This window comes from Tupaia chinensis, unplaced genomic scaffold (genome assembly GCF_000334495.1).
Source record: "Tupaia chinensis unplaced genomic scaffold, TupChi_1.0 Scaffold000473_1, whole genome shotgun sequence".
Classification (NCBI taxonomy): Eukaryota; Metazoa; Chordata; class Mammalia; order Scandentia; family Tupaiidae; genus Tupaia; species Tupaia belangeri.
The window spans coordinates 3,122,485-3,135,558 of record NW_006159982.1 but is presented as its reverse complement, the minus strand read 5'-3'; the positions used below and the strand labels follow the sequence as shown (position 1 = coordinate 3,135,558).

Genomic DNA, 13,074 nt, shown 5'->3' with positions numbered 1-13,074 from the left:
GCGGGGACCGGTCCCCAACGGTAAAAATCTCCAAAAAAAAAAAAAAAAAAAAACTATACCCAGGGGACCAGAGAGTGGTGCAGTGGTAGTGCAGTGTTCTGTGAGGCTGACCCACATGGGAAGGTTCTGGATTCATGTGTGGAGACCTTCCGGAATGTGCCAGGAACATTTGTGCCCATAATCCAGAGCTGGATGAAGCAGGTGGATTGTATTCTGAAGACCTTGTTTGGGATGCCTGTCCTCCATCCACACCTTTCTCTAACTCATGGAAGGAAGGAAGGAAAGAAGGAAGAAAGGAGGGAAGTAAGCAAGCTGTACCCAACTTTCTAGTGTTTTAATTTGTCTTTTTTTTTTTTTTAAGAGAGAAAGAGATTTTTGCTATAGGGCGTGTGTGTTTGCTGGAGAGACAGAGACCGAAAGGGAGTGAGAAATCACCCCCCCAGGAAAGATGGCTGTGCTACATTCCCTTCTCTTCTATTCTCCTCTCAGGATTTTGGGCACATACACACACATGCCCAGCATGAATTTCATAATTCTTTTTTTGGGGGGGGAGGGGGGAGAGGTTTTTGCTACAGAGCGCGTGCACTCGCCAGACAGAGAGACAGAAAGCGAGAAATCACCCCCCAGGGGGGATGGCCACACCACAATCCTTTCTCCTCCATTCTCCTCTCGGCATCTTGGGAACACACGCCCAGTGTGAATTTTAAGCCACTGGGTCTGGGATGCAAACCGCGGTCGACTATGTGGGAGTCCAGAGACATAGCCATTACGCTAACTGCTGGTCCCCACCCTGCATGAATTTCAAGCTACTGAGTCTGAAGCTCAAACCACAGTCGGCCATGTGGGAGTCCAGTGATGTAACCATTATACCATCTGCTGGCTTCAGTTTGTCTAACCCAATTCATTGCTCTTGAACTTGTCTCCTGATTCTTTTAACTTATATTCTGATGGTTCAGCATGATCATCTTTATCTAGAACCAAGCATCTGTATGTTTCACTAAAAGGTAATCAACTCTTAAAGTAGTATTGTTAAGGTAACAAAAAATAATTCTGTTATCTCACAAATCACTAATAATCCTTAACATTTAAATAAATATACCTCACAAAATCACACATAAATATTACTCATTCCCTGTTCCTGATAACTCGCAGCTCACAAGTGAACTAGTATTTCACAAAATAATGTCTTCAGTTAAACTGGCTTACAAAGCATTGCATAAACTATATATCTTCCTCACAAGAGTTTAACAGAACCCATTTACATATTAACTGTCCTTGAGACCTTTCAGTAAAATAATAATACCAATGATGCCTTTAAACCAAATTATTTTCTAAACAGTCTGAGAAATGCAAAATACATAAAATGAACTATGTAGTAGAATTTATTATAATTATAATGGATAATGTTACATGGTTATATCAATTGAGGTACAATTTAGTACATAAAATGTCCCTCCTTACTCTGACTTCCAAGTGATCACCCCTTTATTTGTTAAGGGTTTATGTGGTCTTGTCCTAAACTTTATAATTACAGACTGGAAACTAGATTTTTAAGTTCTTCACCACTTCCTTATAAATGATGACGAGAATTATTATTTTAAAAATTTATTATTGTTAAAGAAGATTTTGCTTTAGGGCATATGTGCTCACTGAAGAGAGAGAGACAGAGCGGGAAAGTGAGAAATTACCACCCCGGGAGTTGGCCACACCGCAGTCCCTTCTCCTCCATTCTCCTCCTAGGATCTTGGGCACAAACACACACATGCCCAACATGATTCTCAAGCCAGTGGGTCTGGGACTCTATTTGCAGTCAACCTGATGGGAGTCTAGCGATGTAACTGCTATGCCATCTGCTGTCCCCAATGATTATTATTTTTAATTTGCTAGAGGTCATGTGCATTCACTGAAGAGAGACAGGAGGAGCGGCCACACGCAATTCCTTCTCCATCATCCTTTTGGGATTTTGGGCACATGCACATGGCACCCCCATATGTATCTCAAGGCACCAGGTAGGGGACTTAATATGCAGTCTTCCAAGTGGCTGGCTGGCCCCAAACTTTGTTTTTTAATTTTAATCTTTTTCTTTCCATTTTGTTTTTATCTTCAATCTTTTACATCCATTTTCACCAAAACTTCTCTGAATCAACCCAACCCATATTACTGTTTGGGAAAACCTTGTATTCATAGCCGTCTACCTTTGCCCGTTTTTTAGCTTTACCCTCCAGTTTTCCTCTAGTAACATGCCCCTCCTTGGACATCTTAGCTTTCTGAATTCACCACTCAAATTTGTTGCATCAGACAGGAAATCCAAATGTGTGCCACAATGTAAATAAGATTCTTCTTTCAAAACAGTGACATTTTAGCATGGATCAATTTTTGCATTTCACAGGACTAAACAATACAGAGTGTAATTTAGCAGCCCCATCCCCACCTCCAGCCCCCATAGTGTGTTGGCACTCCATATCCAATTTGTTTCTACAGGTCCATATTTAGTGCTCTCGTAGACTGAAGGACGGTTGGATAACTCTCGGACTACTGATCTACTTGGTTCTACACATTGAACTTTCTGGAGTGACTGGTCAAGAAGATACAACATGTCAATGTTTTTTTTTGTTGTTGTTTGTTTGTTTGTTTTGAGAAACTGCTATAGCACCAAACAGTGGCTTCCTTGTATTAATTCACCTGAAAATCTGCCTTTTCTTTGATGTGCATGTTGTGATTTGATGGTCTTGCGTAAAATGTCTTCCAGGTCTGTTGACTACTGAAAGATTTGGGTCTAACCACTGGCAGTTTTTATTTTATATTCCTCTAGCACCCTAGATCATTCTACTGTTGGCCTCCTGGGGCACACTGTCTATGTATTTGATTGGTCTCAAAGATAGCTACCAACACAGTAAGCCAGTGACTGTTTTTGCCCACAGGGGTGCGTCTTGACAGAGTACGTGGAGGTCGGCAGAAGTACAAGCGCAGAATAGATGCGGAGAACAGTCCATACCTGAATCCTCAACTGGTTCAGCCAGCCAAAAAGCCATGTAAGTACAGCAGATACGTCTGGCTTCCCAGAACACGAAATCCTCCCAGTTGGCTCTATCAACATCAGCTTTGGCATGTCTACCCTTACTGACTCCAAGGAGACTTCTCTGTTGGAGAACAGTGGCTCTAATCCCAAGGATTGTGAAGAACACCAGCAATTTAGCTAATTATTTCTTTTCTCTCTCTCTCTCTTTTAAAGATGTCTGGTTTTCTTTCCCCTATCTTTTTTTCACCTCGTCACTTTGTGGAAGCATAAGCATATTAATGCATAGCTTATATAGTGTGAATTTTACATTTACTGGTTATCTTTATTTGCAGAGGTACATAAAATAGATCATACTGTGATCATTAGTTCATTGGAGCTGTTAGCTTGAGATTTCACAAGAAAGTGATTTTTGTAGTTTTCACGAATTAAATGAGTTTGACTGCTCAACCTCCCAATGAAAATACATTAGGGGCCTCATTAATTTGGAGCTATAGAAGGTTAACACACTAGCTTGCAATAGATTAAAACAAGAATGGGCTGTACTAATAACAAGCATAGGTTGGTGGTTCCATCTCAGGTGCCCTTATAGGCATTAGGAATTGTTTTTAAAGAGTCCCTGGTTTTATGATACCAAGTTGCAATTTGAAAAGATGACAGGCACATAGCTACAGTGCAAGTCCCATTGTCTTTGTCACTAACTAAAAAGAGCTGGAATGTAGATTGAGGCAATAACTGTATCCTATTTTCTGAAAAGTCAGTTAATAGCTGTAGTGTAACAGAGCTGGCAATTTAAGATGTTTCTGCATAGAGTTCAGACTAGACACTGAGAAGTGCTTTGGTGGAAACAATTCTCACATTTAGCTGTCTTTGCCTAAGAAGACACAAACGCTCTCACCGAAGATGCTGTAGTGGCATCCACAGCAAGTATAAATGAAGTGTGGGCAATTTTTGATGCCTTCAGAACAACAACAACAACAAAATGACCACTTCTAATTCAGATTCTCCAGGAGGGGTCACTGCTATGCATCATACGTGGGAACATATGGGAATCTGTTAAATAAATAAAGCAGACCCTGAACTGTAAATGAAAGGACATTTTAGCTATGTCAAAGGAAAAACAACCAGTTTTACATAAAATTAAAGCTTAAGTGAACATATGGCATAGTTTCCTTTTGCCTTTCCAAAAAACATTATGTTGATTATACCTTCAATTGTCCAATCTGGCGTCTTCCCCTCAGCCTGTATAAGCTGTTTGGCATTCTGCAAATACAATCTAGGGCTGCGTTAAGCAGATTTTGCACATTATAATAAAAAACTTTTTGATAATACAATAAAATGCAATAAACACTAATGCTTAATTTCATTAGAGGTTTAGTTTCCCTAGATTCAATAACATGCAGACTGCCCGTTTCTCATGCGTTGGATGCAAACATTGACTGCAACCATTGAGAGTTTCCTCTAGTGAAAGGAAAATGAGTGCCAGCCCATTTGTAAGTTGATCTGTTAGAGGAACAGCTAGGGTTTCCTGTGTAAACCTGAGAAATTAGGAAGTGGCTTGTCAAGTACCTTTAAGAAGATTACAGCAATTTCAGCGAGCTCCATTTGTCTGAGATAAAGAGGACTCCTAATAAATCATTACTCATTATCTAAAGGCCTCTGTGTTAATTTTCCTTAGTCCATCCAATTAGTGTGTTTTTGTAACAAACATTTATAAAACTTAATTTTCAGATCCTGTCAGATAAGTGTCAAGAGACTGTGTAGAGGCTTTGCTGAGAAAGTGGCTGGGGAGATTTCTGGACCCTGACTGATTGTGTACTACAAAAGCCCAAGAATGAAAATTGGGTTCTATTGATTCTAATTAGGGAAACATTAAATAAGATTTACCTAGAAACAGTGCTGCCGGCTATTCCATTTTCTGAATGATAGGAATTTCTAAGCTTCAACCAAATTTCTGTGACTCCTTAATTCGAATATCTATTGACTTGAGTAAAACATGTAGTATTTTTCCCTGTACTTAAAAAAAAAACACACACACAACTAAAATCACGACTTTATTTGGTTATATTTTTGTGCCGTTTATTATTGCATTTTCTTCTAACCCTGGGAATCTTAGTGGTTGCTGACAGATTTTGTTGCATTGTCAGAGCAATGAAAGTTGAAACTTTTCCAAGCGTAACTAAAAATACAGGGTGTTGTTTCGGTAGCACACTCATACAAGAAACAAATGTCATTCTTTGCAGATCTGGCAAATTAAAAAAAGAATATCTAATTTTTAGTTTTTTCTCAGAAAATGTGGTAGTTGGGAATATTCTCTCCCAAATCTGCATGTTTAATTTGATGGTCAAGGAATATTACTGCCAGTAACTGGTTATCTGTTGACTATTTGAAATAAATATAATTCAGATGGCAGCCATATTAATATTTTTTTAAAAAATTATGTCCATAAAGTGCTAATTATAGCTTGGATAGCTCTCTTTGTTATTTCAGAGAGGAGACTAACAGAATGCTGTATTTAATTCTAGGTTGTGTGAACTCTTCATTTTGGGATAAAAAATAAAAACTTATCATGAAAAGCAAATGGTATAGTAAACACAGTGTCAACTGGGGCTTTGTTCAGACAGATTCCGTTTAATGCCCTGGTTTTCTAGACTGGTAATATATAGAACATTTAAATATGTGGGTTTATTCTTATCCATTTGTAGTTCCTCATTTAGGAGAAAGTATAAAATCTAAAGCTACATATAGAAATTGAAAATAGGGCCAACAAGAAAAATCATTTGGTTAGTAAGGCTTTACAACCCCTTCCATAAACTCTCACATGCCCCTGGGCAATAAAACACATTTGATGTGATGCTTTCCATTTGTCTCTAGTGTTTATTTTATGAAGGATTTTTAAAACATATATCACAAATTTCAGACAGATAAATCTGAACCAGAGAATGAACTGAGGACAACAGATGAAAATAGAGGATTAAAGAACTAGACACTCAGGAGAGAAAATACTGTGACATTTAAGTAGGAGTATTTTTGTGGAAACTGATATTAGCTATATTTGGAAGGTTGACTGGGTGTGTGGGAAGGGGGAGAAAGAAAAGAAATTCCTATTTAATGCATCCCACGGAGATAGAGTTATACAGTCAGTAATTCACCCAGGCAGAAGGGTGACCTTTGCTCTTCTTTAAAGGAATTAAAACAATTAATGAGTTTCTTGACCATTATGACTATGGGCATTAGTAGATCTGTGCATCCTGTGGTATAGTCTATAGTTCAGTGGTTTACTGTGGATTTTTATTTTAAAGCTGTTGAATACTATTTAAGCTGCTTCCCCAAATCCCATGTAAGAATCAAAGAGCAAACCCAGAAAGCATCCAACTTCTTGTGTCTGTTACAAAAATTTTTCACTGCAGAACAGAAGTTTCCTCCCAGCAAACACAGGTAGAGCACAGAAGAAAGAAGAGCATTCAGTGTCAACCGCAGTGCCTTCTTTCTTGCTATGAGTTGTCCTGAACACTAGTATGCATAAAGTATTGAACCAGAAATGGAATTGTTGGGATTTATTGTAGGGCTTTTGAATTATTTTTTAAAAGACGGAGTACTTTGGGGTTTGAGAAGGAGGGATGATACGACTAGTAAACTTGTAGTGCTCTGGTCTGATCCTGCAGATAACAAGATTGTCTCACATTTGTTGGTGGCTGAGCCGGAGAAGATCTATGCCATGCCTGACCCGACTGTCCCCGACAGTGACATCAAAGCCCTCACTACACTGTGTGACTTAGCCGACCGAGAGTTGGTGGTTATCATTGGATGGGCGAAGCATATTCCAGGTACATCCTCTGAAAAGAAAAAGAAATGAAAAATGGTTGCAATTAATGCCTTAGGTTATAGGTGTAGATTTGGGCAAATCCAGAATTTTCTCATTACATTTTTTTAACCTTTATCTTTGTTTTTATCAAGTTTAATTCAGAGTTTGGCTGATTCGACTAGAATCATAAACCTTTTCTATATTTGTTCCACCTCAAGCTCTTATTAACGATTTCATTTGTGAAGGAACTATTGCCAGTATAAGATGAAGAGAGCATAACTTTTAAAAATATTTCTCTATTCCTTTTAAAATTCTGAGCTTTTTCTTAAGGAGATACTTCTATTTTTTGTTTTTATGTTAAAGCATGTTTTCATTAGCAGTAGTCTAGTGTACTTTCATTCCTCCTAAGAATACTCATTTGTTCTTCATGGTGGCTGGTTACACTGAGTTGCTATTTACATTCACAGGCTTTACTTTGGTTTATAATTAGATATATGAATTCATAGGTAAGTTATAAAAACAAATGTTACAGTGACGTGGTAAAATTTTGATATGATACTTTAAAGTTCACCTTTAACAATATTTCATAACTTTTCTTCTCTGATTCATCCTATAATATTAATAAGCATATGCCCAGTCATGAAGTTTACGAATTTTAGTATTCTACTTGAATTATTTTTTATTTGTTTGGACTTTGATCTTCAAATACTTTATAACAAGTTTTTGAATGATGAGCAATGTTTTTCTGGTACAGTTAACTTATTTCTGTCTCCTTAAACTAGTTTGTCTTTATGCTTTGAATGCTACAGTAATTTCTTTAATCAAATTGATGGAAGTCCCTTTCCCAGCCCACACTGAAACCAATTTATTGGTCATGATACGCCAGCTATGTTGCTAACAGTCGTAACGAACTGTCAGGCGATATCGCACTGAAGCTAATTTGAAGTCATTAGGTGTGCAGCGTTCAGACGACAATTTGTTACAGTGGTTAGGAACACAGCTGACATTTCTGAATGGCTTTGTTCGGTGCAGTTCTAGATGAGGCCAAGCAAATTGTAAACTAATTTAAACATCACTCTGTATTATACTAGCTACTTTGTCTTACACTGTTTGCTAATAAAGCACCCCAAATTAAGTCAAAACTAGTTAAATAGGTGAGCCCAAGTGTATTCTTTAGAAGATACCTATGGAAGGATTACTACCTTTCAAAGAAGGATGAGTATTTGATAGTATGGATTGCTGATACTGCATTTAGATTGTAATGCCATCTATATGACTCTTACAAGAAAAAAAGATACTCTAAAAGACGTTAAGACATCTGTAATTATGGCAGTAGAAACGACAAGAATTTGCTTCTACAGTACAGTACAGGAAAAGTTATTTGAAAGAAAGTAGTATTGTATTTGAAGGAAAGTTTTGTCAAAGGGCTGTAGAGCGGAAAGAGACCAAACATTTGTTGAAGTGTTCACAGGTGCTTTTTTTAAACAATTGACACATATCATTTATGTTAATAGATCAATTATTATACATATAGGAGTATATACATACAGACATTAAAAATATTATTTTAATGGAGGGTTTCACAGCCTTTGCAATGTTAATACTGGGGACTAGATAATCCTCTATTTGGGGGAATTGTTCTATTCATGACAGGATGTTTGCCAACATTCAATATACCCCCGAGTTATGACAAACAAAAATCTCTTCAGACATTGTCAGATACCTTCAGGGAGGCAAAAATCACACCAGCCTACCTCTTTCTCCCTGAGTGGAGAACCATTATTCTCACAGAGGAATTGAGTATTATTATCTTCAATTCAAAGATAGTGAGGTTTGTGGCAGAGAGGAGAAAACACTTGCACAAGTTCATAAATGCATCCAGTGCCTTCAAAACATATATTCAGTATTGCCTCCAGTAGTAGAATCAGGATATTTCAGTCTCCCAGGGGACTGACTGCATTTGAAAGAACTATTTGAAAATAGTAATGATGTTAGTGTTGTGAATAACAACAACGCAAAAGGCGGTGTCACTATTTTTCCAAACCACCCACTGTTTCAGAGAATGCTGTTTACCTTCTCCCTGAATTAAGGGGTTTGTTAAGCAAATATTTTGATATCACACAGACCTATCATCATAAAGGCCATTAAGTGTCAATAACTCCTTTCAAGCCCTCTGGTTGGGAAAGTCAGTGATAAATTTGTAGGTCCAGCAGTACATCTAAGTCGAAATGTCAGCTTACAAAGGAACTTGTCGCGGTAAAGGGGCTCTGGTGACTTTTGTAAGGATGGTAACTTTAAATAACTATGAGTAACACCATTTCCAGTGGTGGAAACAATTGCTCGCCGATTATGTGTTCAGTCTTAAGCAGAGGCTTAGACTTGGTGAAGACTGAAGTTATTCTCTTGCCATAGCAAATGCCAGAGGAGGTCACTGTGGAGTGATGATTCACAGCTCTGATGTTTGTGATACCCCAAGGGGGTTTGAAATGATTGCAAGGAGTATCTGGGTTTTACAGAAAGAGGTTAGCAAAACAGGAATTAACTGGAATTCTTTTTAATTTTTTTCTTTTTTTTTTAACAATCTGTATGCCATAGAGCATTTTGAGGTAGAAGGAGAGGGAGATTCCATATCAAAGACTCTTCTTAGGTTCAAGGAGGGTGGAGGGGTCCGGAGGTAGAGGCAGACAACACAGAGACCAAAGTCACATTCACGCTTCCATAAAAGCGAACTTACATTCTTGATAAACACGAACCAATCCTGAGAGCTGGCGTAAGAGTCAAAAGCCAAGTCAAATCCAAGCTGAAATTTCATCTGTCCTACCCTTAACTCCCAAACTCTGTTTTTGTAAGCTTCTGTTAAAATTAAAGTGACATCTTTTGGTGAAACACACTCAAATGCAGGCCTTTTGTTATCTGTACATTGTCCTCAGTTTGTCCGACCACACACACGTTTTAAATTAAGTTTAGCATCTAAGATAGGATCAGTAGACTCCTGCACTGCTGCAAATGCACTTTGGTACTCTTGCTTTGGCCACGTCAAAAAAGAAAGAATTCAACAAAAGAAAATATTGAAGAAAAATACATATGGAGTGTTTTTTTTTTTTATCAGTAAATAGAATTAGTTGGCTTACATTAATACATCATATAAATGGGAAAGTGTGTTGTTATGAAACATGACCATACTTTATCTGTGGGAGAAAAAAGATCACAAGGGCTTTAGAAAATGCTTGACTTTAGTTGGAGGAGCATAAGGGCACAAGAACAGATGATGGTGCCCTAATAGCCCTTTTTAAGAATGACAGGGCCCCGCCATTAGCATCCTTTTATATCCTTGGAAATTGCTCATGCCTCGCTTTTCTGGTTCCTATCTGCCTGACTCTTTTTTATTTCTCTTTCAATTTCGTCCGCGCTCGGATAAGCGCATGCTAACACAATATGATTGAGCTGTAAAATGGAACGCTGTCGCCTCTAATCTCTTTTATGTAGATACGGAGGTACTGCACACTCCACTTCATTCTCTCTCCATTGTTGGCCTTTTTTAGAATGGGCTGCCCAGTAATGGAGGCGCCGTCCAATATTAGAGCTAGGTTTCACAGGGTGTGATAAGACGATTATCAGCCCAACAGTCAGATCTCTTATTGTTCTTTGCGGTTGATTAAAATAATATTATGTACTGTAACTTTGTTAGCAAAATACAGAATGTGCTTAGTCAGATGGTGCTTAAAAAAGCATAACCCATATTAGCTGACCTATATAAGTGGCTTAAATATATTTATGGATCTTGCCAGACAGCTTACTTTGAAAGAACAGAAAGGTATTTGAACAATTAAGTAAATGAATATAGAAAGTATTTAGAAAATAATTTTATGGCAAATTTTTTATAGTCAGCTTGCTTATTTTTAACATGACCAATGAAACAATTGCTTATTAAAGGAGGACTTTGCTCATGTTTGGTGACCTCATAGTCACTTTTTTTTTCTGTTTATTATACAGCATTTACATTCACTGTAGAGAAACAGAGAGAGAAAGGGGGAGGTGAGAAATCATCTCCACTGCAGTGGGGATGAGGGCCATGCTGCAATTCCTTCTCTTTCCTTTTCCTCCTTGGATTCTGGCCATGCACACACATGCGCCCAGGATGTTCTTCAAGCTGTCAGTCCAAAGCTCAGACCATAGAGTCAGCCATGTGGGATCAAACCACCCCAACCACTATTTCACTGGCTCGCCCCTCCTAGTCACATTATTAAAATGATGTCTCTTACAATTAAATCAAACAGGAAAAGTCTTTTCATTTTTCTTCACATCATATAGAGGCAGGAGATATTATGCTTTAACAGTAAACCACACTAGGTAGGTGATGTGATAAAAACAACCTTTAATTAAATTTCCTTAACTAAGAAAGAGAAATCAAAGCTAAAAACATGAATAGTGTCCATTTATCACGAGACCTTTTTTTGTAAAAATGTTGAGTTAGGAATGTATCAAAAATTGCTCACGGACTTGGATTTTTACAGTTTTCTCAGCAGAAATATTTAGACTTTTCTAGCAACGACAGTAATCTGCAAAGAATGGTCAACTGTTTCTGCAATAGGGTATAAGTTTCAGGAAAGAATACCCAAGACTATTTGAATGTTTACTGCTAGCAATACTATTTGAAGATAAACTTACTGTTCTAATGATTTTTATATAGAGACCAATTTTTAAGATTACCTTACCCCTCTAATAAATACCTATTACTGCATTTTGGTGGGTTAAATACTCATCTTAAACTGGTAGCACTATGAAATAATTAGGATCCATGTGAAAACATACACACAAAGTGGCAGATTATGCTAAGATTATGTTTCCCCTTTTGTAACACTATGCTTCCACCCATTTTATAATTATATATATGCATATATACACAATTATAATTTTTTGAAGGTTTGTTTGTTTGTTTGCCATAGGACATGTGCGATCACCAGAGAGAGACAGTGGGAGAGAAAGTTAGAAATCACCACTCAGAAGGGACAACCAGGTTACAACCCATTGTCCTCCAATTTTCTCCTAGGATTTCAGGCACACAGGCCCACAGGCCCAGCATGACATTAAGGCACCAGGTCCTGGACTCAAACCATAGTTAGCCATGTGGGAGTCCAGCGCTTTAACCACTACACCACCTGCTGGTCCCATGTGATTATAATTTGATGTATAGGAAGAAAGGTATAGCTGACTAAGTCTGTCATACCATAGGTGAGTAGCACCTAATAATATATTTTCTGTCATTAGCACTTGATACATCTATATTGATTAGTTGATTAAAAATATGTATCGCCCAAATCTGTTAACTGGTTTCGAGGTTTCACCCTCTACTCCATCCCACAACTAATCTTATAACAGTTGTAATTTCTTTTCTGCCATGAATGGATTGCTGTGATTGAAACCTTTTTCTTAGTGTTCATTTTTCTTTTGTGTGTAACTTAATGATTTCTGCTACACAAAGGAGTTGAATTTTTTATTTAAGCAGAGAAAAGCTAAATTGAAGATTCAAGGACCTGACCATTTTAAAGAATTATTTCTAAGAATATGCTATTGTGAACTATTTGGAGGTTATTTTCAATGTACCTGGTAATCACATACCTGTGTACCTGGAGTTGTGGTTTATCAGAGTAGAATGATTCTGAAAGTCAAATCAGAAAGCCTAAGCTTTAGTTGAGTAATTTTTAAAAAAAATTTTATTTTATTGGGTTGTCAGAAAAGTCATGATGTATTTTTTTTAATGTTTTCTATGCAAAAATATATCGTGACTTTTCCAACAACCTAGTATTTATTTCATTCTCGAGAGAGAGAAAGAAACAGAAAAAGAGAAAGAAACAGAGACAAGCACTCCAAAAGGTCCTCCTACCAGAGTTCACCCCTCAGCTCCCACCTGTCAGGCTCTCAGGGATTCTCATCCATGCCTGTGTGGAAAGAGATACTGGGACATAATCGTGGGGCCTTCCCATCTGGTCCATTTTCACTACTGGTGTACCACTGCCTGATTTCTTGTGAGTCTTTTTCTTTGTAGGTTACTTAGTTGGTCTAACCTTTAGTTAGTTGTATTGTGAAACATGTATGAGGGAACAAAACACATGCGAATTATATGTATCTATATTTTGCAAAGTATAAAGCATTATGTATGTTAAGCATGCAGTATTTGTTTTTATTACCAAGGTACTAGATATAGATTGTAATTGTATTACAATAAAAAAAAAACCAGTGATTCAAAAAGTGG

The 13,074-nt window shown here is 37.5% G+C and overlaps 1 protein-coding gene across 7 annotated transcripts in view; it reads left to right on the top strand.

Moving 5' to 3' along the window:
- Positions 1 to 13,074, top strand: part of ESRRG (estrogen related receptor gamma) — a 736,743-nt gene that overhangs the window by 657,191 nt on the left and 66,478 nt on the right. For all 7 annotated transcript variants that reach the window (XM_006155837.2, XM_006155835.3, XM_006155834.3 and 4 more), the window contains 2 exons: positions 2,922 to 3,032; positions 6,682 to 6,843. In XM_006155837.2, the coding sequence (XP_006155899.1) occupies positions 2,922 to 3,032; positions 6,682 to 6,843 (273 nt within the window). The remainder of the gene's footprint in view (positions 1 to 2,921; positions 3,033 to 6,681; positions 6,844 to 13,074) is intronic.